The following is a 24,817-nucleotide window of genomic DNA, read 5'->3' on the forward strand; positions in this document are numbered from 1 at the left end:
TAGAGTAGTGAGTAGCGTGCGTTTGGGTATATGTGAGACCAAAGATTTCTTTTTCCTTTCTTTTTTTTCGTAGCCTGCATAAGTGCCGTCTACATTGTACGTTTGCATATCCCATGAATTGTTTCACGCCGACGGAAAGAGGCTCTGAAACAAGGCGTCGTCGTTGAGCCAGTCGTCAAACAGCGTCGCCTGGTCTGCCGTCCAGGCGCTGTCACCCCCATTCCACATCCACGGATTCAAAGGGTCTCCCGGCTGCACTGAAAAACCGGAAGCATCAAGGCCGCCCATATCCCAGTGGCCGGTAGGCCATAAGGTGTCGCTGTTGCCTTCCAGTGGAACAAGAGTCTGCTGCAGAAGTGGGTCAATATGTCCCCAGCCAGTATAGTCCAGGCTCTGCTCCAGCTGGACCATGCTGTTGCTGTGCGGCGGAGAAATTGCGTCCATCATAGCCGTCGCCTCGGTCGGTGTCGGGTCAATGCCTGCCGTCGCCTCTGCCGTCGCCTCCATCGCGTGCACAGCCACCGTGGCTCGTTTGCTGTCCGTCGCCGTCTTCGACTTGGTGGCCTCCATCTTCCTCTTCTGAGCATCGTGGCCACGGCGGGTCCTAGCTTGTTCTCGTGCTCGTACGCGTGTTCTTGCTCGTGTCCGACCGGCCGTGGCTGCCAACTGGAAGAAATCGTGGTAAAACTGGGCGTGCCAGTAGGTCTGGCCGAGCTGTCTGAGAGCGGACATGCAGGTGGCGAACCCGCGTGCGGCGTCTTGTGTAGTGACTCTACGGTTGTCGTTGTCAACCTCGCCATCATCATCGCCGATCGTAGGTTCGCGCATCAGCAGAAACTGGACAATGAGAGGTGGCATAACGGTCGTGACGCTGCTATTGTCAGTATGGAACGCGTATTTGCTTATCAGGGTAGAGCGTACACTTGAGTAGGACAATACTTGACCAACGACCGCTGCATGAGCCCATCCAGCAACTGCGTTGAGTCGTGGGCCAGAGCCTGCATCTCGGCCGACGGGACGCGTGGACCAGCCAGCGGGTCGCGGTCCATGCTGCGCGCGCTGCCGTTGTTGGTGCCGGTCTGTAGTATTGTGGTCAAGACGACGCTGTGCGTTGGATCAGGATGCTATTCTATAGGAGGAACACGTCGAGATGAAACATACTTGTGGATTAGATGAAGGAGTGTCTGGTAGAGAAACGAGATGCTGCCAGTCGGTGGCGTGTCTTGTTCGTTATCATTGTTTTGGTACTTTCTAGCCACGGCGGCCGTATTTCTTCTCGACGGTGGACTGAGGTTGGCCGCCCAGCTAGCCAGCGTCGCCCGGCATACAGCGACTTCATGAGCAAGACGATCTGGCGACGAAGACGCCGCCTCCTCGTCAACAGTTGTCAGCAACAGGACGCCTTCAACGCACTGGCACAGCTTCAGAAAATCCGCAAAGACTGCCTTGATCGCGCGGTCCTCGTCCGTGTCCTCGTCTTCGGCCAGATCAGCCGCGGTCGGCAACGGAACATTGCAGTCCCGGCTGTTGATGTGCATCGGCCGGCGTGTGCCCAGGGAAATGAGCCGGTCGCGCACAAGACACGCCCACCAGATGCGCTTCCACAGCCGCGCGTCCTGGGCGGATGGCCCCTCGGCCGTGGCCGCCGCCGCCGCTCGGTGCAGACCCGCGCCCTGAGCCAGCCCAATGGCCTGGTGCGCCCACAGCCACGTGTGCCGCTGGTCGGCCATGGAGGCATAGTCGTGGCTCAGGAGCAGCAAGGACTGGATGGTGACAATGTCGTCCGGCTCCCAGCCAAACTGGTGGAGGTGTTTGGCGCGGGCGGCCAACGCACGGCGCGCCTCGTGGCGGGACGCGAAGCCCATGGCCGTGAGGCGGTCCTGCGCGACAAACGCGCTGGCCGTAAACACAATCGACTGCAACAACAACAAGCTCGGTCCGGTCTCCCGACCATTGGCACTGCCCTGCACCCCGTCGTCACGGGCCGTCTGCCGGTACAGTGCCAGGAATGTCGGCCGGTCGACCACGGGGAAGAACGGATGGAACACGCGAAAGTAAGTTGCCACACAGTCGTCGAGTGCGTCACGCGGCGGCAGGTGGAACGCCCCCTTGGCACGCAAATACTGCTCGTCTTCGGTGCGCGACTGCGCATCGTGTGCAGCCGACTCGGCCGACTGGTTGTACGGAGCGATTGGGAGTACGAGCCGGCGGTCGCTGTTGGTGCTGTCAACGTTGCTGTTTCTGCCACCAGACATGGTCTTCCGTGCAGTCTGTGACGTCGATGGTGTCCCCGGCGACGCCCTCCCGACGAGAGCAAGTCGGCTGAAGAATGAGAAGTGCGGAATCTGGTGCCGCATGGCATGTTCGGAAAAGGCTACGCGAGCAGCCGGTGTGAGGACGGACGCCGACGCAGATACAGAAGCAGTCCGTGTCTGTGTTTGAGTCGGCGACTGTGCCTGTCGTATCATCGTGCTTCTTCCGATTGCGTTGCCGGCTTGGTGCATACGCACTGGATGCACAGGAGGACTTCGTTCGGTCACACCCGCTTCCGCTTCCACTTCCGCCTCCGTCTCCCCCTCCACCTCTGCCAGCCGTACGGCCAGTTTGCTCTGCCGTTTCTTACGTGGTTGCAGCAAACACTCAAACCCACCCTCGCGGCAGTGCCGGCAGGGCAGGCCGGCCGTCAATGCATCACACCGTGTCTTACGTGCACGGCACGTCGTGCACGCTTTGGTTGTTCGTCGAGGTCGAATGGGTGTGTCCATGTCCTTGAAGAGAAAAGGCATTATAGAAAAAATTAAAAGTTGAAGAGGAAAATAATAGCGTCGGTTAACATTTGTTCGCTCTAGCAGAACACAACAACGCTATCCTGGCATTAGCTTTGCGGGGTCAATAGGATCTAATAAGGGCAAACAAGGGGATTTCATTCTTGGGGTAGAGATGTGTCTCTCATCTCTCGTATCTATTCGCCAAGTCCACATATGTGCGACTAGTATTATATGTGCCTTTATCCGACAGTCATCGTGCCAGTAACGTTTTGAATAAATAAAAAGTACAACAAGGAAATTTCAGACAAGCCTCTGTTTGAAGGATGACGGTCTATGTGGGTTGTGTAAGAACGTGACAAAAGGAAGTGCAAATGTACAAAACGAATGAAAGAAGTATATGTACAGGTCGAGCAAAACGCTCAACATGCAATATTTATACAGACAATCCTCTTTTGGAAGATAATCCTGCGTCAGCAGACATTACCCTTCACCTCTAGTTGATGCTCAGCATCGAAGAAGTCCCGACGGACGTGCTGTTCGACCAGATGTACGACTGGCTGCTTGTGGTGATGGTCGAGAAACCGCTGCTGTATGACGTCGCGCTGCTGTATGATGTCGTGGCGCCCGTCGACAGCGGAACAGACACACTGGAACTGACTCTGGAACTGGTGCTGGCGCTGGCGCTGGAGCTGGGGAGGACCGCCGCAACACACAACACCTCGCCGGGCTGCAAGTTTGTGCAGTCCTTGTTGATGCCCGCGGTGGGGTTGAGTGCCTGCAGTTCCGCAAACGTCAAGCCGTACTTGGTGTAGATGACGTAGCACGAATCGCCGCCCGCGACGGTATAGTACTTGGCGCAGGCCACGGGCGTCGGGGAGGCGGACACCGAGGCGGCCGACGAGGAGGTCGGTGTCGAGGCCGACGTGGCGGACGACGACACGGAGGCGGTCGTGTTACCCGCCGACACGCACAGCACCTGGCCCACATTAAGGTTTGTGCAGTCCTTGTTGATGCCCGCGGTGGGGTTGAGTGCCTGCAGTTCCGCAAACGTCAAGCCGTACTTGGTGTCGATCTTGTAGCACGAGTCGCCGCCCGCGACGGTATAGTACTTGGCGCAGGCGACGGGCGTCGGGGAGGCGGACGCCGAGGCGGCCGACGAGGAGGTCGGTGCCGTGGACGAGGTGGCGGACGACGACGCGGAGGTGGTCGTGTTGCCCGTCGACACGCACAGCACCTGGCCCACATTGAGGTTCGTGCAGTCGGCGTTGATCGCATTGGGGTTCCACGCCAGCAGCTGGTCAAACGAGATGCCGAACAGCGTGTCGATCTTGTAGCACGTGTCCTGCGGCACCACGGTATAGTAGCGCGTGCACTGCTCGGGCAGGCAGATGGCCTGGCCGGCCGTCAAGTCGCAGAAGCGATTGAGTGCCGGGTTGAGCGCCAGGATCTGGCCGACCGTGGTGTTGTGTGCGGCGGCGATGTCGTAGCAGTCGTCGGTCGGCTGGACGGTGTAGGGGTTGCTGCAGGGCGTCGGCGACGGCGTCGAGCTCGGGGACGACGTGGACGACACAGACGATGTCGCCGGCACAGACGACGACAACGACGATGACGACGACGGGGACGGGGTGGGCACACCCGCCAAGACCTCCTTGACCAGGTCGGCATACGACTCGGTGGACGTCGCGGACGCATTCGTGTTGGTGTACGACAGGTACTCGTCCCACAGCATGACACCGCCAAACGACGGGCTCGTGCCGTACGTGTTCAGGATGGACCGCAGGGTGGCCTCGTCGAGGTAGCCCGACGCGCCCTGGTCCGCTGGCAGGCCAATGTACAGCTGGGCGTGCGCGCTCCGCGTGCCCGGCAAGAAGTCCACCCACTCGTCAAAGTTGAAGGCGCTCGTCGTGCCGTCGCACTCGGGGTTGTTGTAGAACTGCACCCAGATGAGGTCAAACTGCGCCTCGGCAATCATGTGCTTCATGGGCAGCGAGGCGTCGGACACAATGGGGCACTGCGGCGCGCCCGTGACGAGGTACGGCGCGTCCGCGGCCCAGTACCCCCGCAGCTGGTCGATCAGCGCAATCCACGGCGCCTCCGACGGGAAGATGGCCTCAATGTCAAAGTCAAAGCCGTCCACGGCATTGTGCACCGTCGCGCCGAGGTCAAACGGCCGCGGCCCGCCAAACGTCGCATTGTACGGGCCAAAGGCGCCCCACAAGAAGTCGGCAAAGTACCGCCCGTTGGCCTCCGTCGTGACGTTGTAGTTGGCCAGGACGGTATCGAACACGCCGCCAATGGACAGCAGCACCTTGGTGCCCAGCGCCTGGCACACGGGGATGCCCTCCTGGATGTCCGTGCAGCCCTTGATGAGGTTGGACGCCTCGCCGTCGACCTCGTACATGGTGCCCGGGCAGTGCGCCGCGAACTCCATGCCTGGGTAGTTGGTGGCCCCGTCGTTCTCGGGCGACTCGTTGATAAAGGACAGCGTCACGTAGTCCAACGCGTCCTCCTGGCAGACTTGCGCGAGCGTCCGGTCGCCGCTCTGGCCCCAGTAGACGTTGAGCTTGCCGGCCGCGAGGGCGGGCACGGCCAGGGCGGCCAGCGTGGCCAGGGACAGGGCCCGTCGAGGCATGTGAGGCATGGTGGCGGCGAGGCGAGGCGAGGTGAGGCGATATGGAAGCCGTTGGCGATAACTACTCTACGAAACGAAACATGATATTCAAAACACGGGACAAACATTTATATCTACAGAGTGCCATCCCAACTACTGTCAAATACGGCGAACACGAGTGTCAACGAGGACGTCCCGCGGACTGGCTGAGCCACGCTCTGCTCATAATTGGTAATTAAAAGATGCAAACCGGGGACCGCATCTAGGGACGGGATGAATTTAAGTTCCGTTGTGATTTCCGGGTAAGCTCGTGCGCACGTGTGCCTAACGAGGACCAAAAGCGGCAAGGTTCCCGTGCGTTCCTGCATATTCCTGCACGATCCTGGCTGATCTTGACCGAGCGGCACGTTGCATCCAAAAGAACAGATTGTCGAGAACCCGACAGTCGTGGACCCCGAAAACATGCAAGAAATGAAGCCTTGTGAATTTGCAGCAGAGACGATGCTATGTACGAAGTACTCACCGTGTTGTTTTCTCCCAGTACATACAGAAGTAGAGAAAGTGAAAATGCCATGTCGCGTCCAAATATGTGCGGCGTGGGCGCATACGAGCATAAGGAAACAAATTAAACTCAAATCAGAGATCCTCTTTGAATCCTTTGCAATGTTACAGAGTCCAGATCGTCGTTAAAAAAGTGGCTCCTTCTTTTTTGGGCAGTGATCGATCAAAACTTCAACCCTATTACCCACGTGCCTCTTCCTCTCCCTCCGAGTTGCCAACTCTCTTTGCGCGCTGACAGCGAAAGCAGGGCTGCAATGTCCCTCAGTGAGACTCCGGAATTGCTCTGCATCTGATATTCTACGAAGACTGTGTCCGTACTTCGTATGAAGCGTATTGTCGACTTTTCCGAGGCCCTGTGCTCGGGTTAGTGGCAGCCGGGACTCGGGCTATTCTAAGGGCTTTTTTACGGGCAGTGGTGGCGCCGTTGGGCGCTAAACCTCTCCGGTCAGCGCCTCTTAATGGTAGCCATGTCCACTGCATTGATTTTCGGCGGTTCCGCCGACGACCCGCGAGACGGCAGAGACACGTAAAAGGAGAAGCTTTCACCGCCTAACCTGTAAGTGCCTCATATGTCGTATTGCTGCGGTGTAAAATAGGAGGACGCCCCGCTAAACAACCCAAACAGGCAAGAGCTGGGGGTGTCCTGTCGTGCAACCGCCGCCAAATGCTCGCGCAAACTGGGGACGGCGCCCCCACCCCTCACTTTTCGAAATGCGGGCAAACATCGTCACCATAAGAAACAAGGAACCGACGACGGCAACATCCGTGTTTCGTACTCTCACATTCACACTCGTTTTGTGTCCCAACAGGTTGACGTTGTTGGTCTTTCTTCTTAAGACCGTCTTGCTCCTGATTTTCTCACACCAGAGGGCATCTCTTGATCCGCACTGTAGCATTGCTCCCCCGACAGCTCCGCCAGCTTCAGCGTTCAGCGTTCACATCCGTCCTTCTTCCTTCTCACAGCCACACACGTCGCAATGCCCGACGAAATCCTCAACGACATTTCGCACCGGCGGTACAGTCCGCTGACCGGCGAGTGGCTCCTGGTGTCGCCGCACCGGACCAAGCGGCCATGGCAGTAAGCTCCTTCTTCGTCCCCGCGTCGAAAGTATATGGAATGGCCGGACTGGACAATACTGACGACCGTATTAGGGGTCAGCAGGAGGCCCCCTCCAAGAACACGCTGCCCGAGTACGATCCCCAGTGCTACCTCTGCCCGGGCAACAAGCGCGCCCAGGGCGACGTCAACCCGGTCTACGACAACACCTTTGTCTTTGTCAACGACTACAGCGCCGTCAAAGAGACCCAGGCCGCGTACGCCCCGGCCGCAGAGACGGGCAAGGACGGTGACCTCGAGTCGCTGCTGCTGCGCGCCGAGGCCACCACCGGCAAGTGCTACGTGTTGACGTTCTCGCCCAAGCACCACGTGACTCTCGCCGACATGGCCGCCGGCGACATTTTGCCCGTCATCCTGACGTGGACGCGCATCTACGCCGCCCACCTGGCGCCCACGCACCCCGCCTACGCCGCCGCGACGCAGTTCTTGGCGGCCCACCCGCCGACGTCCGCGCACGACACCGTCCCGCGCCCGGCCCACCAGCTGCGCTACATGCAAATCTTTGAGAACAAGGGCGCCGCCATGGGCTGCTCGAACCCGCACCCGCACTGCCAGATCTGGACGACGTCGAGCCTGCCGCAGGAGCCCGAGAAGGAGCTCACGCAGATGCGCCGGTACCGCGCGACGCACGGCCCCGCGCGCCACCTGCTGGGCGACTACGTCCAGCTGGAGCGGGCCAAGCAGGAGCGCGTCGTCTACGAGAACGACGCCTTCTTGGTCGTCTGCCCCTGGTGGGCCATCTGGCCCTTTGAGGTCCTGGTCGTCGCCACGCGCCACGTGCGCGCCCTCGTCGAGCTGTCCGACGCCGAGCGCGGGCACTTGGCCGACGCCATCCAGGAGGTCACGCGCCGCTACGACAACCTGTTTGAGACCAGCTTCCCCTACTCGTCGGGCATCCACCAGGCGCCCCTCGACACCCTGGGCGCCGACGACGAGGCCGACAGCAGCTGGCTCCACATGCACTTTTACCCGCCGCTGCTGCGGTCCGCAACCGTGCGCAAGTTTTTGGTCGGCTACGAGCTGCTGGGCGAGCCGCAGCGCGACATTACGCCCGAGCAGGCGGCCGCCAAGCTGCGGGCCTGCGGCGGCGAGCTGTACCGGAAGAAATTGTAGGCCGGGGGTATGGGGTTGAGATGTGAGCAGAAAAATGAGCAGCGGCGTTAACGGTTGAAGGTCAAAGGATGCATGGAGACGAGCCAGACAGTAGAAAGCATCTATCATTAGCAAAGCACACCACGCAAAGTAAGAGCCTGTACCAATAGCAACACGTGTTACATTACAAAGCCTCCTTTTCTCCCTGCATCATGCATGCCAATCACCCCCAACGGTTTTGGTTGTCCCCGTCACAGCTACCACTTTACACCCTACGCCCTACGCCGACACGTAGTGGCTGTACTGCAACGCCATCCAGATGCTGCCGCCCGTGCCGGCAATCAGCGGAAACAGCTGAGGGCCCGTCAGCCGCAGCGTCTTGTACACCGTCAGCTCACTGATAAAGTGGACCGCCGCCACGACGTGCGTAAGCAGCGCGAGCTGGTACAGCGCCCGGTTGCCAATGTCGTGCGCCGCGTACATCCGGACGAACCCGGCCAGCATCGTCCACGTCCCAAACAGCCGCGCCGCCAGCGGCGTCACCTGGTCCTGCGCCTTCTCCGTGTCCTTGCCCGTGGTCGATGCCACAATCAGCTTGTGGATGCTGTCGTCGTTGCCCTTCTGGTGGCTGGGCACAAAGAGCCCGTTGTAGATGCGGCGCGTGTAGTGCAGCGTGGCGAGGTTCTGCAGGGAGTTGCCGACGGAGACGATGCCCACCTGTGCGCAGGGAATTCAGTCAGTACGTTTCGCCCGTCTGCAGAACGCCGAGCCTGGCACTGGAACGGGAACCGACCAAGAAGAGGTAGTATGGCATCAAGCCCTGCTCCCCAGACGGGAGGTACGACAGCACGGTGTCCATTGCGTTGCGAAAGTCGAGGGGTAAGGGTCGTTTGGTCGCTGGTTCGGTGTGTCGAGAAATGGTCAGCCGTGGTGGTGGGCTGACTGCCCCCTTTTATTTCTTTGGAGTAGGTTTGCTAGGTCGTTGGTCCTTTCCCAGCACTGAGCTTTCTTATTGGCCAACCGCGTGCTGGCTGTGGAACGCCCTAAAGTCCGTCCTCCCCCCAACAGTTGCACCGTCCGACAAAAACGAAAATAATAAAGACACGAAACAGTTCGGTCTGTCTACAACATACACTCTGACAAGCAACTTTCTCGACTTCCTCAACGGCAATCACCATGGAGGCCATTCGCTCTTTTGTCGCTGCCATCCCCAGCCCGGTCATGGCCACCTTTACGGCCGTCGGCGCCCTGTACCTGGGCAGCAAGGTGCTCTCGCAGCTCGGCTTCCTCCTCAACATCTTTGTCCTGAGCGGCACCAATGTGAGTTGTCCTGTGTCCTTTGTTTTCCCGGATAGCCTCCCGCCCATTGTCTGCTTTCCCCTCTAACCCCTCCAGCTCCGCAAGTACGGCAAGAAGGGCACGTGGGCCGTCGTTACCGGAGCATCCGACGGCCTGGGCAAGGAGTTTGCGACCCAGCTCGCCGCCAAGGGCTTCAACCTCGTCCTCGTCTCCCGCACGCAGTCCAAGCTCGACGACCTCGCTGCCGCCCTCGAGGCCAAGTACGCCGACCTCAAGACCAAGGTCCTGGCCATGGACTACGCCAAGAACGACGACAGCGACTACGTCCGCCTCGCCGACCTCGTGCGCGGCCTCGACGTCGGCATCCTCATCAACAACGTCGGCCAGAGCCACAGCATCCCCGTGTCCTTCCTCGACACCGCGCCCGAGGAGCTCGAGAACATTGTCACAATCAACTGCCTCGGCACGCTCAAGACCACCAAGGCCATCCTGCCGGGCCTCGTGCAGCGCAAAAAGGGCCTCGTGCTGACCATGGGCTCCTTTGGCGGCTGGCTGCCCACGCCGTACCTGGCCACCTACAGCGGCAGCAAAGCCTTCCTCCAGCACTGGAACTCCAGTTTCGCAGCCGAGGTCAAGCCCAGCGGCGTCGACGCCTACCTCGTCCTCAGCTACCTCGTCGTCTCGGCCATGAGCAAGGTCCGCCGCCCCAGCCTGCTGATCCCCAAGCCCGACGCCTTTGTGCGCGCGGCCCTCGGCAAGGTGGGCCGCGGCTGGCAGGCGTTTGCGGCGACCTACACGCCCTTCTGGACGCACGCGCTGGTGCAGCACGTCGTGGAGAACACGGTCGGTGTGGGCCACCACCTGGCCATCTGGTACAACCTGGTGATGCACCAGGACATTCGCCGGCGCGCGCTGCGCAAGGCCGCCCGCGAGGCCAAGAAGACGACGTAAGCGGTGTGCGAGAACCGGGTGCGTTCGCCGTGCACAGCTCCAACGGGCCCTTGGGCACACGGTCTGGCCTTTCGAGGCCCGTTCCCAGCCCGTCGAGGCACCCATTGTACTCCTCCGTCTTGTCCCCCCAATATAACATGAATTATGTTTATCGTCATCATTATCCTTACTGCTTTTTATTTCGGACGAATCATTCACTGGGAAAGCACTGGGGCAAATCAAGTAGCCAGGTTAGGCAAACTGGAAGGACAAACGGAGTATAGCTAGAAAATAAACGTATAAATGCAATTGCAATCGCATTCTATCTAAAACTCATGCCAATCCAGCAATTGTGACCTAATGTTTCCCGTAAACCTTTGAGATCGTAGTCAATCTCACAAGCACAGCTGTGCCGTCGTTGCCCCTTCCGTCTCTGCTCCTTCCTCATGAATTGGTTGGTGTGGTGCCCCACTCAGAGCTCTGATTGCTGTTTAAGGACTAGCGTCTTTTGCGCGACAACTTCGCGTCCTAGGCAAAGGGGAAAAAATTGACCGCTGGCCCAGCCTCACATTTTACAGCTAAATCCGTAGGAGGCACGACAGCACGACAACAGCACAGCACAACGACGACCCAGCCGGCCAGTGCAGCCATACCGAACCAAGTGACGACTGCCGACAAATCGTCAAGCTGATCGAACGCTTTTCTCCTACACCCAAGCGGCTCACAGCGGCCGCGTGCCGACGACATCTCCAATCCAAGCTTGGACGAAGCTATCGACGGAAACGCCATCCGGCTTCAGTTGTCACACGCCGCACCCCATTCACTGCTCTCGACATCGACACCTGCGGTCATCGATCGGAAGCTCCTCTGAACTCTGTCGTGCATCTCCGAACCAGAGGAATTGGGAGGCCGACCTGCCTTTGGACTACCTGGAGACAAACAACAACCCACTGAAAACGGCCACCATCCAACACACATCACCGGCGGCCATCGCCCCGTGACAGCACACACCCTCGCCCGCCATGGCGATGCTGTCCACCCCAAGGCGCCAGATCCCCGGCTCCTACTTTGCTACGCCCGGCCCGGCAGCCTCGTCCCGGCTCGATGGCGGTCGGTCGCTGTTTGACCCTGCACCAGCAGCGCTCTCGGCCTCGTCTGGCGTTGGCAGCGCAACCACATCCTCGGCCCAGCTGCAGCGGCTGCAGCAGCAGCAGCAGCAACAGCTACAGCAACAGCAACAGCAACTCTCCCAGCGGCCGGGCGGCAGCGCACAACAGGCAGACTCCGTGATGGCCCTGCCCGCACCGGCTGTTCTGACACCCATCCAAAAGGCAGCCGGCTCCGTCAACCGGGTGCTTCAGCTAGAGGAGAGCTACCCAGACCTCGACTCCTACTGCCGACGTGCGTCTCCCCTGTCCCTTTTTTGACATTCAATTGTTTTTTTTTTGGATTTTTTTTTTGAGTCTCCCATATATTGTCCCCCCCTGCTAACAATTCAGCCGGCGCTTCGTCCGAGTACGACATCCACGGCGCCGAGTCGGCCTGGGCTCCTTTCCACAAAGTGCAGACCTACCCCATCCCGGACCAAATCTTTGAGCGGTACAACGTGTCACAGCTAGTCACGTCCATGGGCCTCTTCCCCGAGATCAACCACGCCTACGCTTGTATCGACAGCAGCCTGTTTCTCTGGGACTACACACAGCCGAACCCCGAGCTGATCGGCTTCGAGGACCAGCCGCACGCCATCACCGCCATCGGCCTCGTCCCGCCCAAGCCCGGCGTGTTTGTCAAGAACATCAGCCACGTCCTGGTGGTCGCCACCGAGGTCGACATCATCCTGCTGGGCGTCGAGGCCACGCCCACGCCCACCGGCTCCAAGCAGATTTCGCTGTACCAGACCAAGATGTCCATCCACCGCGGCGGCGGCAACGTGTCGTTTATTGTCGGCACGGCCGCGGGCCGCATCTTTTTGGGCGGCCGCAGCGACACGGACGTGCACGAGATCTTTTACCAGCAGGAGGAGAAGTGGTTCTCGAACCGCGTCGGCAAGACCAACCACAGCCACCCGGGCTGGTCGTCCGTCGTGCCTGCGTTCCCCGCCGGCCTCGACTTCTGGACGCAGAAGAACAACGAGAGCCTCGTGCAGATGGTCGCCGACAACTCGCGCAACCTGCTCTACACGCTGTCCAATAAGTCGACCATCCGCACGTACCACATCGAGAGCCCCGACCGCCTCACCAAGGTCATCGAGAAGCACAAGAACGACTGCCTGCGCGACATCACGCACATGATCAACACGTCGCCGCTGCTGACCGACCGCATGAGCATCGTCGGCATCAGCCCCATTGCCATGCAGGAGGCGTCCAAGCTGCACTTGGTGGCCGTCACCAGCACGGGCTGCCGCCTGTTTCTGAGCGCCACCAGCTCGGCGTCCTACACCATGAACTCGTCCAACACGGCACCGCAGTCCATGCAGGTGCAGTTTGTCAAGTTCCCGCCCAAGGAGGCCGGCGCCGCCGCGCCCGTGGCCCTGTCGGCGGCGAACGGGTTCGCGCGGTCCGCGGCCAGCGACCCGGCCATGGTCGACCTGCAGTCGCGCTCGCTCGATCCGACGACCAAGGGCGTCCGCTTTGCGCCCGGCTTCTGCTTTGATTTTGTCGTGCGTAACCAGGAGCTGCGCCTCTTTTTGTCGGCCCCCGAGACGGGCAAGATCAAGGTGACCACGCCGGCGTCGGCCCTCAAGTACTACGAACACGGCAACTGGATCAGTCTGGGCCGCGCCAAGGACGCGCTCGACGTGGGCCTCGTCACCCAGCCCTTTGCGGCCGCCCAGCAGCCGCTCGGCTTCGGCAACGAGCTGGCCGTGCAGTTTGACGCGCCGCCCAGCGAGTTTGCCATCCTCACCAACGACGGGGTGCACGTGGTGCGCCGCCGGCGCCTGGTGGACATTTTTGCGACGGCCGTGCGGACACTCGGCAGCGACGACCTGTTCGACAAGGAGATTCGCAAGTTCATCCACCTGTACGGCCGCGTGGAGACGGTGGCGACGGCGCTCGCCGTCGCGTGCGGGCAGGGCAGCGACCTGCGCGCGGGCACGAGCCGCGCGACGGACCAGACCACCGAGGACCGCGCCAAGACGGCCTTTGTCAACTACGGCGGACAGCCGACCGTGGCCGAGACCGACAGCAGCGCCATCACGATCGACTCGGTGCGCCTGTCGTCACGCCACGACGCGCTGGCCCTGTACCTGACCCGCCTGGTGCGCACGCTGTGGGCCGCCCGGGTCGTGACGGTCAACCACTCGGCGGCGGGCGTCGTGGTCGGATCGACGGTGCCGACGAGCAAGCTGACGGCCGTGCAGGAGAACCTGGAGCGGCTGCGCACGTTCTTGAAGGCCAACGCCGGCAGCATCCAGGGCCTGTCGGGCCCGACGGACGTGCGGCGCCGGGCCACGCGCCACGAGGAGATTGCGCTGCAGGCCGAGCACCAGGCGCTGCACGCGCTGCAGAAGCTGATGGAGAGCATCTCCGAGGGCATCTCGTTTGTGCTGATGCTGTTTGACGAGCGCGTCGCCGACATCTACGTTCGCCTTGACGACGGCACGCGCGACCAGCTGCGGCAGCTGACGTACGAGAGCCTGTTTGCGCGGCCGGCCGGCAAGGACCTGGCCAAGCTGCTGGTCAAGGCCATTGTCAACCGCAACATTGAGAGCGGGTCTAACGTCGAGACGGTGGCCGACGCGCTGCGGCGGCGCTGCGGCAGCTTCTGCAGCCCGGACGACGTGGTCATCTTCAAGGCACAGGAGCAGCTGCAGCGCGCGTCCGAGCAGATCAAGTCGCCGCAGGCGGCGCGCGGCCTGCTCAGCGAGAGCCTGCACCTGTTTGAGCGCGTGGCGGGCAGCCTGACGTACGCCAACCTGACGGGCGCGGTCGCGCAGTACGTGCAGCTCAAGTACTACGCGGGCGCGATCCAGCTGTGCCTGATGGTGGCGCACGAAAAGGACCGCGGCAACGCGGCGCTGGCGTGGCTCAACGACGGCAAGCCGGACGCGGACCCGCGGCGCGCGCCGTGGCAGGAGCGCAAGCGGTGCTACGACCTGGTGCACACGGTGCTGCGGCAGCTCGACACGGACTCGTCGGCCGAGCCGGAGCAGATTGACGGGCGGCCGACGCTGGCGTTCACGAAGCGCACCGAGGCGTACAACGTGGTCAACGACGCGGCCGACGAGGTGTTCCACTTTGACCTGTACGAGTGGTACATTGAAGAGAACCTGACGGACCGGCTGCTGGCCATCGACTCGCCGCACGTGGTCACCTTCTTGCAGCGGCTGGCGGCGACGGACGTGCAGCACGCCGACCTGCTGTGCCGCTTCTACACGCACCGCAGCCGGTTCTTTGACGCGGCGCAGGTGCAGTTCAACCTGGCCGGGTCGGCGTTTGCCATTGGCATCAAGGACCGCATCACGCTGCTGAGCCGCGCCAAGGCCAATGCCAGCGTGTCGTCGGCGGGCGTCAGCGGGCAGCGGCAGCAGCAGCTCAACCACGAGGTCACGGAGCTGCTCGACATTGCGCACATCCAGGACGACCTGCTGGAGCGGCTGCTGGCCGACGGGCGCATCCCCGACGAGCGCAAGGTGGAGATTGCGGCGGACCTCGACGGCGCCGTGCTGGGCCTCTCGGAGCTCTTCAACGGCTACGCCGACCAGGCCGGCTACTACGACCTGTGCCTGCTCATCTACAACGCGGCCGACTACCACAACCCGCGCGTGATTGCCGACACGTGGAAGCAGCTCATCAATAGCACGCACGAGGAGATTGAGGCGCGGCTGGCGGCGTACGAGGAGGCCGTGCGCACCAAGACGAACGCAGCCCAAAACGCGGCCGTCGCGGCCCTGGGCCCGCCGCCGCTGCCGTACGAGGCGGTCTCGGTGCAGATCCAGACGATTGCGCACCGCACGTCGCTGGACGCGCTCATCTTCCCCGTCGAGACGCTGCTGGGCACGCTCTGCGAGTACGCGCTGACGCGCCAGCAGGACGCGTCCATTGGCGCCGACCCGGCGTGGCCGGTCCTGCTGTTTTTGCAGCTGCGCGTGTCCCACGCCATGGTCGTGCACGTCCTGGAGCGGCTGCTGGACGCGCAGGAGGTGCCCTTTACGGGCCGGCGGCGGCGCGTCGTCGTCGCGTGGATCGACACGGCCGTGGCGCTGTGGTGCCACGACGTCGAGGTGACGGGCCAGGTGGGCGCCGGCGACGCGCTGGGGAGCGGGGCCGGCACGTCGTCCGGGTCTGGGTCGCAGCTGGGGCCGTGGGTGGCCGACCTGATGGCGCGGGCCGAGCGGGCAATGACGGACCTGCTGGCGTCGGTGCGGGACGCGCGGGCCAAGGAGGAGCTGGAGCAGACGCTGCACGAGACGCGGCAGCTGCGGGCGCGCGTGGACAGCAATGTGCGGCCGGCGCGGTCGACGATGCGGTTCCGGTGAGCCAGCGAGGCCCCCGAACGAAGTGAGCCCCGAAGGGGTGAGGGGCGCTCACAAAAATGCTAAAGGAAGGGGAAACATACATGTATTTTGGTCGATTTGCCATTTGTCTCTTTGCTCTTGTTGTTTTGGTTGTCGGTCGGTATTGCGGTTCATGCATTACTTTGTTTTGTTTCCACTTTCCTCTTACTTTCTTTGTAATTAAATTACATTACGTCTGGTCTCCATTTGGATTTTTGTTTTTAGTCCCGTGGCCCGTGGCTTACCTGTACCTACACCTACGGAAGGTATTGTAGCAGAATCTCCTTTTTTCATACAAGTAGTACCATCATTTCCGGTAGATGTTTCGTTCGCGTGACTGGGTCGTTGAAAAAATGCATTAAAAAGGGGTAACTATCACCACACGCAGAGAAGAGAAAACTATTCAACAACGCCACGCCGCCCATCTTTGGCAGTCAATCATCCGCCCAATAGTCGTCTACGCCTCTGCCGCCGCCGTCGTCGTCGTCGCCGTCCACCTCAAACGTCGTGCCCAGCGCCTCCTGGCCCTGCCGGATCATCTGCTGCAGCCGGGCATTGAAGGCCTCCATCTTGGCGTCCGACTCCTGCTCGGCCGCCAGGTTCTGGGCGGCCAGCCGTTTGGCCTCGTCGTTGAGGCGGGGGCTCTCGGTGAGGCCGAGGGACGTGTCGGCGTCGAGGCTGGCAGGACCAGCGGCCGACGTTTGTTTTGGCAGCAGCGGCGACACGCCGACGCGGCCGCTATGGCTTCGGCGATGTGCGTGTCCATGGCCATGGCCGGGGCCGTGGCCGTTTTGGGCAGGGCTGCCGGCAGCGCCAAAGACCATGCTGCTGGAGCGTCCGCCGGCTCGACTGGTAGGCCGTGGTGAGGCGGCAACCGCAGCTCGTGAGAAGGGGTTGTTGTAGCTTGCATCGGCGCCGTTGGGCTGCGGTAAGGGGATCCGGCTGCCGCCAGGGCTATTGTAGGAGGCTGCGTAAGGACGCCGTGGTGAGACGGTCTTGGCACCACCGGCTGGAGTGGAGGCCCGCGGTGAGGCAAAGGAGGCAAAACTGGCAGGCTCGCGTGATGACCACGACGGACTGCCGGTATGCGACACGCGAGCAACCGATGCGGCCGACGCACCGCGGTGACCGTGCGGGGTGGTCGTGGCGGCACCGGCGATCCGTGATATCGGTGTGTTGATGCGCCGTGACGCTGCTGTGCTGGGCGTCACCGTCGTTGTTGCTGACCCTCGCGTGTAGCTCGGGGCTCGCCGGTCCGGCGTGCGTGTGTCTGCCGCGGCGGGCGTGGTCGAAGTGGACGCCCTCCCACCGCGCAAATGTATCCTTTGCCCTAGTCCGTGTCCCTGTCCTTGTCCTTGTGCAGTCGACCGCCTCGGTGTTTGTGCGTGGGCTTGTGACTGTCTCTGCTTCAGCTTCGGATCGACAATGACCCAGTTGCGGCCCAGCTCGTCGCCCGCAGCGCTGACCTGCCGTCGCTTGCCGTTGCGCTGCGGTGTCGTTTCGCGGTCGCGGTCGTCGTGGGCGGGATGGGGTGTTCGTGTTAGTGTTGGTTCGTCTTTGTGCTCTTCACTTTGTGGTTGCGGCGTCGGCGACTCTCCCACAATCTCCGTCGGCTTGCCTGTCTCCCAGTCGTAACTCTCGCCACCTCCCGCATGGAACCCGCGGAAGGCGCCCGCTGTGCAAAACTCCCAGACCTTGCCGACAACGTTGCCGAGTGCGTGCAGCACCGTCCAGCGATCTGCATCAGACTGCGCGTCGTCGGCCGCTGCTTCTGCTGCGGCTGTCGCATCATGTGGGCCCAAGGCACGTCGATACTCGACGTCCGAATAGACGCTCTCGTCCATGGCGTCGTGCAGGCCCGGAGCGCCTTGGACGTCAATCTGCCCGGCCAGTGTGTAGAGGTGCCGTCCGCCATGCTGTCCGAATGTCGCATTCGCATCCCACTCGGCCAGCGGCGTCGACTCCCGTGAGTCCTGGGCGGCGCGTTTCCGCTTGGCGCCATGGTCGGCGACCGACGAGACGTCCGAGTAGAGACTGCCAGCCGACCGTGCCAGATCGAGGTAGGTCGAGTCGGTCGGGGAGGACGCGACAGGCGGCCGAAAGACGTCGGCTCCGAGGGCGCGTGGCGTGGGAATGGCGTATGGTAACGGGTTGTCAAAGTGGTATGCGCCGGGCACATGGAACTCGGGACGTGGGGAGCCCGCCATGGTGGTGGAGGTGCAGCGCAGCGAAGAAGTGAACGTGACTCGTCGAGTATGGTTTGGAAAGGCTTGCGGTGGCTCGTGACCGCGCGTGATGTCGTCGTCTCACAGCACGCGCTCTCAGCAGCGCATGCTGGCCAACAGGGAGGCGAGGCTGAAGTTCGAGATGGGGCGTTGACTACGATCGAGTGCACCGGGGGTGGGCGGGTGGATAAGGCTGCTGCTGTCGATGGTCTATGGCGTAAAAGTCGAAGAGAGTGAGGCTGCACAAAGTGCGGCGGGATGTCACGAGATTGACGTGAAGGGCAGTTGGAGCCTTCTTTGTTGGGGTAGCTGTGCGAGCTATAGCCTGGGGCCGCTAAGACGCCTGCAGCAGGCAGACACTCGTCATCGGGACGTCGTGTGGGTTGATGGCGACGTGGGCGACGTGACACTCTGACGAGGTACGACGGGGCCCTGTCACTAAGAATATTGACTTTTTGGCGATAAGAATAAATCTCAGATAATGCCGACTCGGTCGATCCATCGAATGCGAGCCCAGACGCAAGCACTATTACAGCACAAGTGCCGTGCTCGACAGCCCTGTGCTCGCCCAAAGACCGCTAAAAGTCAGGTGGAGCGTGCGTTGCCCAGCAATCGCAGTAAACAAGCGCGGCTTAAAGTCAACACGCGCACGTTGGCGCCGCCGCTGAAGGAAAGCTGCAGCAGAAAGTGACTGCGAATGGAACGACGGCGAAGTAAGACTAATTCTTTATATCTAGCAAGTAGTAAAGCAAGAGTACCGACTTATTAAGAGTAACAACGTCCTGGAGAATTCTGAGAGAGAGTAAATGGGATACTATTGCGAAAGAAGAATCTACGTAGAATTTATTTACATTTAATTTATTTTATATCCATGACGACATAATAATAAAAAAGGCAACAAGAGAGAAAAAAAGAAAATAAAAAAGAAAGAAAGAAAGAAAATAGTACAAAACTCTGCAGATGCAGAGTCACTCACACGTCCATCAGCAGGCCCCGCCGCCTCAATGTTCTGACATCTTCTGTTCGAAAGCAAACTGCTGAGACAAGACAAAGATAGATTAGATCATGTGCAAAAGCGGCTGTTGAAGGCACAAACAGAGTAAGCCGAACGGCTCTGATCGCTGATTGGCCCACAGGGCCACATGTCCCAGCGCAAACGATATGCGATAGCGGCCTCTGTGTTTACATGCCGTAGCGGGTTTTGGCGGGATGTGTAGGGGGCCTTTAGTAGTTTTGCGAGTGCCAGTTTTTGCCTCTTCCTCCCTCGTACTCCAACATTAGAAGCAACACGGCGAAGAAACGAAGAAGACGACCGAGCGGAAGACAAAGAGCCAACCGAAACGGCATTCTTAAATATTGACACAGAGAGTTCGCTGGTCGTCCTTCTTCATTGCCTTCGACACTCCGCCAATCTCGACAGATTGTCTCCTCCCACCCAACCACGATGGCAGCCAACAGCAAGCCGGCGCCCAACGGCTCGGCAATCACGGTCGAGACATTGATTGCAGGTAGGCCATCCTGCGCCCAGCATGACAGATTGACGACTTTGACGCCCCGCTAATGCGCTCGTCCCCCAGAGCTCGGCGTGGTTCCGACGCCCAAGATTGCCGGCGAGTGGACGGTCGACAAGGCCACGGAGGCCATCTTTGCGCCGACCGGCAGCGACAGCGACAGACACAGCAAACCGGCCCCCAACACGTCGTCGCCCCTCCCCTACTTCCACCTGCTCGAGCTGTTAAAAACCACCAAGCGCGAAGGCTGGCGCCGGTTCGGCATCACGCACGGCGAGTCCATTGCCGACCATATGTACCGCATGTCCCTGATGGCGATGCTGGCGCCGCCGGCGCTGGCCGCGCGCCTCGACATGAACCGGTGCATCAAGATGTGCCTGGTGCACGACATGGCCGAGGCGCTCGTGGGGGACATTACGCCCGTGGACGGCGTGCCCAAGCCGGAAAAGAGCCGCCGCGAAGCCTCGACCATGGACTACATTACGGGGACGCTGCTGGGGCAGGTGGGGGGTTGGGGTGGGAGTAAGAGTGGTAGTGGGGGGGGAGATGGTGACAACGACACCGGGGCCGTCGGCCGCGAGATCCGGGCCATCTGGCAAGAGTACGAAGACGCCGCGACCCCCGAGAGCCATTTCGTGCACGACGTCGACAAGATGGAGCTGCTCCTGCAGATGCACGAGTACGAGACGCGCGGGCAGGGCCACGTCGACCTGGGCGAGTTTGCATACGTCGCGACCAAGATGGTGCTGCCGGAGACGCGCGCGTGGGCGGCCGCGCTGCTGCAGGAGCGGGATGCGCTGTGGCGGAGCCGCGGACAGGCACCACCCGGGCAGCCGACGATGCCAGAGCTGGAGGCGGCGGCGACGTCAAAGACGAACGGTGTCGACGAAGCCAACGAAGCCGACGGCCATGCCCCGTTGACATAAACGGCGCAGAGCGTCAGAATACGAGGGAGCTGGGCAGGTGGACGGGGGGAATGGCCACCAGATGGTAGAGAATAGAACAGACACTGGCAACAGCATTTGCATTTGTATTTTTCTTGTGGTTTTCATTTTATTTTGGCAGCAGACAGAAACAGCGAGAGCGGACGCAACAAACGCGACAGCGCTTTTGAATGACCATAGACTTTGTTGTACGACGTAGCATTTGTCGTCCAAACCGCTCATTTTCCAATGGCCTATATGCCGTCAAATTTACCTCCGCGGTTATTTATTTCCAATTTAACTTTTGTGCCATTATTTATGGGGCTTTCCCCGGACCTGCGCGGTGTTGACAATTCAGCCTTGAAGGCACAGCCAATCCAAGCCAAGTAAGGCAGACATCACCAATCATTAACACCACAGCATCACTGCGTCCATGCGCAGCCCCCCGAGGCCTCGCGTCAGGGATTGCATTTCCCAAACAATACCATTTTTTGCCGGTGCCTAGCTGCTAGTGAAGAATGGCGAGGCTCTCACAAATAAACAAAGGAGATTCAATGCGTTGTTGCGAGACATCCACGCACAAACGGCCTTGAGAAATCCTGTAGCCTGCTCAGGCACCGAGATATTTTATTGAAAGGGAGCATGGGCGCTCTGCAACGATAAATACTCTGTCGTCTGGATTCACGTTAAATTGAATTTACGAATGTGTTGCTGTACTTCATTTTAATCCGACCTCTTGAGAAGACCAGCACCGTCCACGACCAACGTCTGACTGGCCCTCATGTTGACTGCACTATTTATACGGAACCACCGACCTCGACGGGCCGCGTTACGGTCGGCCTTTGCCGCTGAGCGCGATACCGCAGCGGAAGCGTCCGTGGAAGAGACACCAGGACCAAAGCCGAAACCAGAACCAGACCCAGAACCAGCACCAGCACCAGCACCAGCACCAGAGCCAGAGTCAGGACTTACCCCGGAATCGGCAGGTCTTGCCGGACACGAAACACCCTCTTCTACAACTTCGACAATGGCAAATCCCTCCACGCCTTCCACCACACCCCGCATCACATTCTCTTCGCTGCCCGCCGAGATTCGCAGTGCCATCTGGACCGAGGCCCTGCCGCGCCGCGTCATTGGCCTGCGGCCGTTTGACGCCGACGCCGACGAGTACGCGTCGAGCTCTGCCCCGCAGGGGGACAGCGTCACCGTGGTCAGCGCGCGTGCGCGGGCCAGTGTCGGCAGCCGCATGCCGCAGGCCATGGCCAGCACGTGTTTCGAGTCCCGCGCGGCGGCCCTGCGCAGCGGCCGCTGGACCATTGGCGCCGAGGGCCAGCCGGTGTGGTTTGACCCGACGCGGGACACGATCTTGCTGAACAGCAAGCGGCGGGTCGACTACATGCTGCTGGGCCGGGCGACGCCGCCGGATACAGACGAAGACGAAGTTGGCCAAGACGGCGACCACGACCACGACGACGTCGCCGTCTGGCGCGTCCCGAACGTGGCCCCGCCGCTGGCGCCCCGGCCACCGCCACCGGGCCCGGCCCCCATCAACCCGGCGAGCACCGTCAGCATCGCCGACCTGGCCCAGCACCAGCTCATCGGCTGCCTCGATGAAGCCGTGCGCGGAGGCGGCGGCATTGCCGTCAAGCACGAGCTGCTGCAGTCGCAGGTCGGCGCCGCCATCTTTCCGCTGCTGCAGCGCTGTGCCGCGGCGGCCGCCCACCGCGCCGGCGCGAGGTCCCCCCCACCGCAGCTGCTCGTCTACTTTGACGAGATTGTCCTGACCGGTACGCGCGCGCAGGCCGTGGCGAGCGGCCTGTTTGGGAGCGCGGCGGCGCCCGAGGAGCACATGTTTTTTGTGCCGCTGAGCAACCGCGCCACCCTCCAGCGGATCCATGCCCTCTGCAAAGCGCGCCCCGCCGCGTCGGCCGCGTCGGCCGCCACTGCCACGGCGCGCGAGGGACGGGCCCACCTGCAGGGCAGCCTGGGCGGCCTGCGCATCGGCCACGCCGGCTTCCTGGCGGAGCTGCTGCGGCCGTCGCACACCGTACAGAACCTTAGGATCCTGGCCATGCGGTTTCTGTACCACGTGAAGCAGTGGCGCGCGGACATGTCGTACGAATCCAGCGAGGTGCTGATTGCGCGGGCGCTGGAGGCGGGGCTGCCGCCGCTGGAGCAGGCCATTCTGTTCCGGTTCAAGGAGGTGCCGGCGTTTGTGGACAGCGAGCAGTGGGGACATGAGCGAAACAACGCGTGATGGGGGCGACGGAAGGCAGCGGGAACGCGAGCGAGGCGGGCAAAAGAGAGAGCGAGCATTATGACATTTCATTTGCATGTTACATGTACTGAATAGTAAAGCAACCCGAATATCGAACCCTATGAAATAAATCCTCCCAACGCCTGGTATCATATTTTGTGACAATCACGCTTCCCCCTTTTCCCCCTTCACCGCGGCAGATGCGCAATGCCGTCCAGCTCGTCCATGTAGTCGTCCAGCCCGTCCAGGGCATCCAGCCCGTCGAGCCCGTCCAGGTCGTCCAGCTCGTCGCCGGCCGTCGCGCTGCTGAACAGCACGCTAAAGTCGGCATAGATTTCTTCCGAGCCGTCGTCAGCCACATCGTCATCCATGTCGTCGACGACGCCGTTGGTGGTGTTGCTGTGCTCGTTTGCGGGGAAGGCGAACACGCAGTCGCTGTCGTCGTCGGTGTGGTGGTGGTGGTGGTGATGGTTCTCCTGGCGACTGTCGTGGCGGTTGTCCGGTTGGGTCTCCTGCCGACTGCCCGGCCGCTTCGGGTCCTTGACCGGCCGCAGCTTGGGACTCCGTGAGACGGCCCGGACAATGGGGCGGTGCGCCGCCAGTGGCGGCGCGGACCGGCTGAGCGCGGCGGCCGGGGCAAACACGGCCGACGAGCCGGCGCCGGGGGGCTCAGAGTACATGGACAGGGGGGGCCTGGGGGATGCGGGGGTGGCGGGTCGTTGTGTCGTCGCTGTCGTCGTCGCCGCCGTCGTCGCCCGCCCGGCCATGGCGGCCGTCGACACGGGCACAATCGTAAACCGCGCATTGGCCATGTTGGCCATGAGCGACAGGGGAATGCCCGTCAGGGGCCGGCCGGCCGTCGATGCGGCTGTGGCTTCGGCATAGAGGCGTTGCCGCAGCCGGTTGGCCATGGCGGCGCGCCAAATGACTTCGCTGGCCATGGGGGCGTGGGCGTGTGTGTGTGTTGGTGATGACGTGGACGACGACGACGACGACGACGACGACGACAACAAAGACGTCTTTGCCGGCGCCATCAGCTTCTTGGCATTCATAATCGCCGCCAGCTTCAAAAACCGCTTGTCGCCGGCGGCCACGGACTCGCGGTTGAGAATGTGCGTGGCCGGCTGCGAGAAGGGTTGCGAGAGGCGCGACGTGATCAGGAACCGACGCAGGCGGCGTTTTTTGCAGCAGAGGGCGGCAGTGTTGGGGCCGTCGACATCGGAGAGATCGCGGCGGCGCTTGAGAGACGGGCGGGGGAACGCATGCCGTGGTGGTGATGGTGGTGATGCATGTGGCATTTTAGCGGAAGGCTCTGCCTCCGAGGACAATGATACGAGTGACGCATCTGGCTCTGGCTCTGACTCTGGCTCTGTTTCTGCCTCCGGCTCTTGTGACAGGATAATGCTCGGCCCTGGCGTGCGTGGTATCGCGTCTTCGTCGGTTGCCGCCGACGATGCCGTGAACAGTGGTGGCGCTGGGTCGTCGAGCAGGATATCGGCCTGCGCTGGATGGGACGCCGAGATCCGCTGTGAGGGACACGACGGCGAGGTCGACGGCGAGGTCGACGGCGAGAGGAGAGCCCTTGGACGGTGGTTTTCTCTCTGTGCTGGTGGTGGCCGTTCTTTCCGTACGACATGGGACACGTTTACGTCCGTGGAGTGGGCCTCTGCAGTGTCATCGCCGTGTGTCTCTTGGGCACTGTCGTGTGTTGATTCTAGTTCGGTGCGATGTCCGGCGGCCTGTCCGGCGGCCGTCTGGTCTCGATGCCGCCATGGCCGGAACGACTTGAACGACCCGCCCCGGCCGATGAAGTCGACCTGTGTAGCCATCGGGGCTCCAGGGACAAGGTGCTCGTTGACTATGAAGGGGACGTCAAGAAGACCCAAGTGCCATAGCCTGTCAACACCGAAAGGGTAGGTGCACGGATCATGTCATGGCGGCTGGTCAGACGAGGTCGTATTGTATGTTTTGATGCTGAGGCGAGTGAGTGACGATTAATGTGTCGTCGACGTGAATATATGAGATG

The 24,817-nt window shown here is 61.4% G+C and overlaps 10 protein-coding genes across 10 annotated transcripts; 5 read left to right on the top strand and 5 right to left on the bottom strand.

The window, feature by feature from the left end:
* Positions 1-123: 123 nt before the first annotated feature.
* SPSK_03049 (uncharacterized protein) lies at positions 124-2,786 on the bottom strand (the record flags this gene model as incomplete). The annotated part of the gene is made up of 3 exons (XM_016729893.1): positions 124-874; positions 922-1,104; positions 1,162-2,786. The coding sequence occupies 3 exons, from the start codon at positions 2,784-2,786 to the stop codon at positions 124-126; spliced, it is 2,559 nt and encodes an 852-aa protein (XP_016584651.1).
* Positions 2,787-3,261: 475 nt separating this feature from the next.
* Positions 3,262-5,409, bottom strand: SPSK_03133 (uncharacterized protein; the record flags this gene model as incomplete). Its single annotated transcript, XM_016729974.1, has 1 exon — positions 3,262-5,409. One exon carries the CDS (start codon positions 5,407-5,409, stop codon positions 3,262-3,264), a length of 2,148 nt encoding a protein of 715 aa, XP_016584652.1.
* A 1,508-nt stretch (positions 5,410-6,917) lies between these two features.
* On the top strand, positions 6,918-8,170 carry SPSK_03413 (UDPglucose--hexose-1-phosphate uridylyltransferase; the record flags this gene model as incomplete). Its single annotated transcript, XM_016730251.1, has 2 exons — positions 6,918-7,018; positions 7,093-8,170. 2 exons carry the CDS (start codon positions 6,918-6,920, stop codon positions 8,168-8,170), a joined length of 1,179 nt encoding a protein of 392 aa, XP_016584653.1.
* A 258-nt stretch (positions 8,171-8,428) lies between these two features.
* On the bottom strand, positions 8,429-9,008 carry SPSK_03654 (ergosterol biosynthetic protein 28; the record flags this gene model as incomplete). Its single annotated transcript, XM_016730489.1, has 2 exons — positions 8,429-8,866; positions 8,943-9,008. The coding sequence occupies 2 exons, from the start codon at positions 9,006-9,008 to the stop codon at positions 8,429-8,431; spliced, it is 504 nt and encodes a 167-aa protein (XP_016584654.1).
* Positions 9,009-9,325: 317 nt separating this feature from the next.
* Positions 9,326-10,399, top strand: SPSK_03472 (beta-keto reductase; the record flags this gene model as incomplete). The annotated part of the gene is made up of 2 exons (XM_016730310.1): positions 9,326-9,469; positions 9,545-10,399. The coding sequence occupies 2 exons, from the start codon at positions 9,326-9,328 to the stop codon at positions 10,397-10,399; spliced, it is 999 nt and encodes a 332-aa protein (XP_016584655.1).
* Positions 10,400-11,400: 1,001 nt separating this feature from the next.
* SPSK_02936 (nuclear pore complex protein Nup155) lies at positions 11,401-15,857 on the top strand (the record flags this gene model as incomplete). Its single annotated transcript, XM_016729784.1, has 2 exons — positions 11,401-11,779; positions 11,878-15,857. 2 exons carry the CDS (start codon positions 11,401-11,403, stop codon positions 15,855-15,857), a joined length of 4,359 nt encoding a protein of 1,452 aa, XP_016584656.1.
* Positions 15,858-16,309: 452 nt separating this feature from the next.
* SPSK_03229 (uncharacterized protein) lies at positions 16,310-18,082 on the bottom strand (the record flags this gene model as incomplete). Its single annotated transcript, XM_016730070.1, has 1 exon — positions 16,310-18,082. One exon carries the CDS (start codon positions 18,080-18,082, stop codon positions 16,310-16,312), a length of 1,773 nt encoding a protein of 590 aa, XP_016584657.1.
* A 1,462-nt stretch (positions 18,083-19,544) lies between these two features.
* SPSK_03504 (hydrolase of HD superfamily) lies at positions 19,545-20,537 on the top strand (the record flags this gene model as incomplete). Its single annotated transcript, XM_016730342.1, has 2 exons — positions 19,545-19,608; positions 19,678-20,537. 2 exons carry the CDS (start codon positions 19,545-19,547, stop codon positions 20,535-20,537), a joined length of 924 nt encoding a protein of 307 aa, XP_016584658.1.
* A 778-nt stretch (positions 20,538-21,315) lies between these two features.
* SPSK_03328 (uncharacterized protein) lies at positions 21,316-22,791 on the top strand (the record flags this gene model as incomplete). Its single annotated transcript, XM_016730166.1, has 1 exon — positions 21,316-22,791. The coding sequence occupies one exon, from the start codon at positions 21,316-21,318 to the stop codon at positions 22,789-22,791; it is 1,476 nt and encodes a 491-aa protein (XP_016584659.1).
* A 188-nt stretch (positions 22,792-22,979) lies between these two features.
* SPSK_03266 (uncharacterized protein) lies at positions 22,980-24,620 on the bottom strand (the record flags this gene model as incomplete). The annotated part of the gene is made up of 1 exon (XM_016730106.1): positions 22,980-24,620. One exon carries the CDS (start codon positions 24,618-24,620, stop codon positions 22,980-22,982), a length of 1,641 nt encoding a protein of 546 aa, XP_016584660.1.
* Between the last annotated feature and the right edge of the window lie 197 nt (positions 24,621-24,817).

Source organism: Sporothrix schenckii (genome assembly GCF_000961545.1).
Source record: "Sporothrix schenckii 1099-18 chromosome Unknown Cont47, whole genome shotgun sequence".
NCBI classification, from domain to species: Eukaryota; Fungi; Ascomycota; class Sordariomycetes; order Ophiostomatales; family Ophiostomataceae; genus Sporothrix; species Sporothrix schenckii.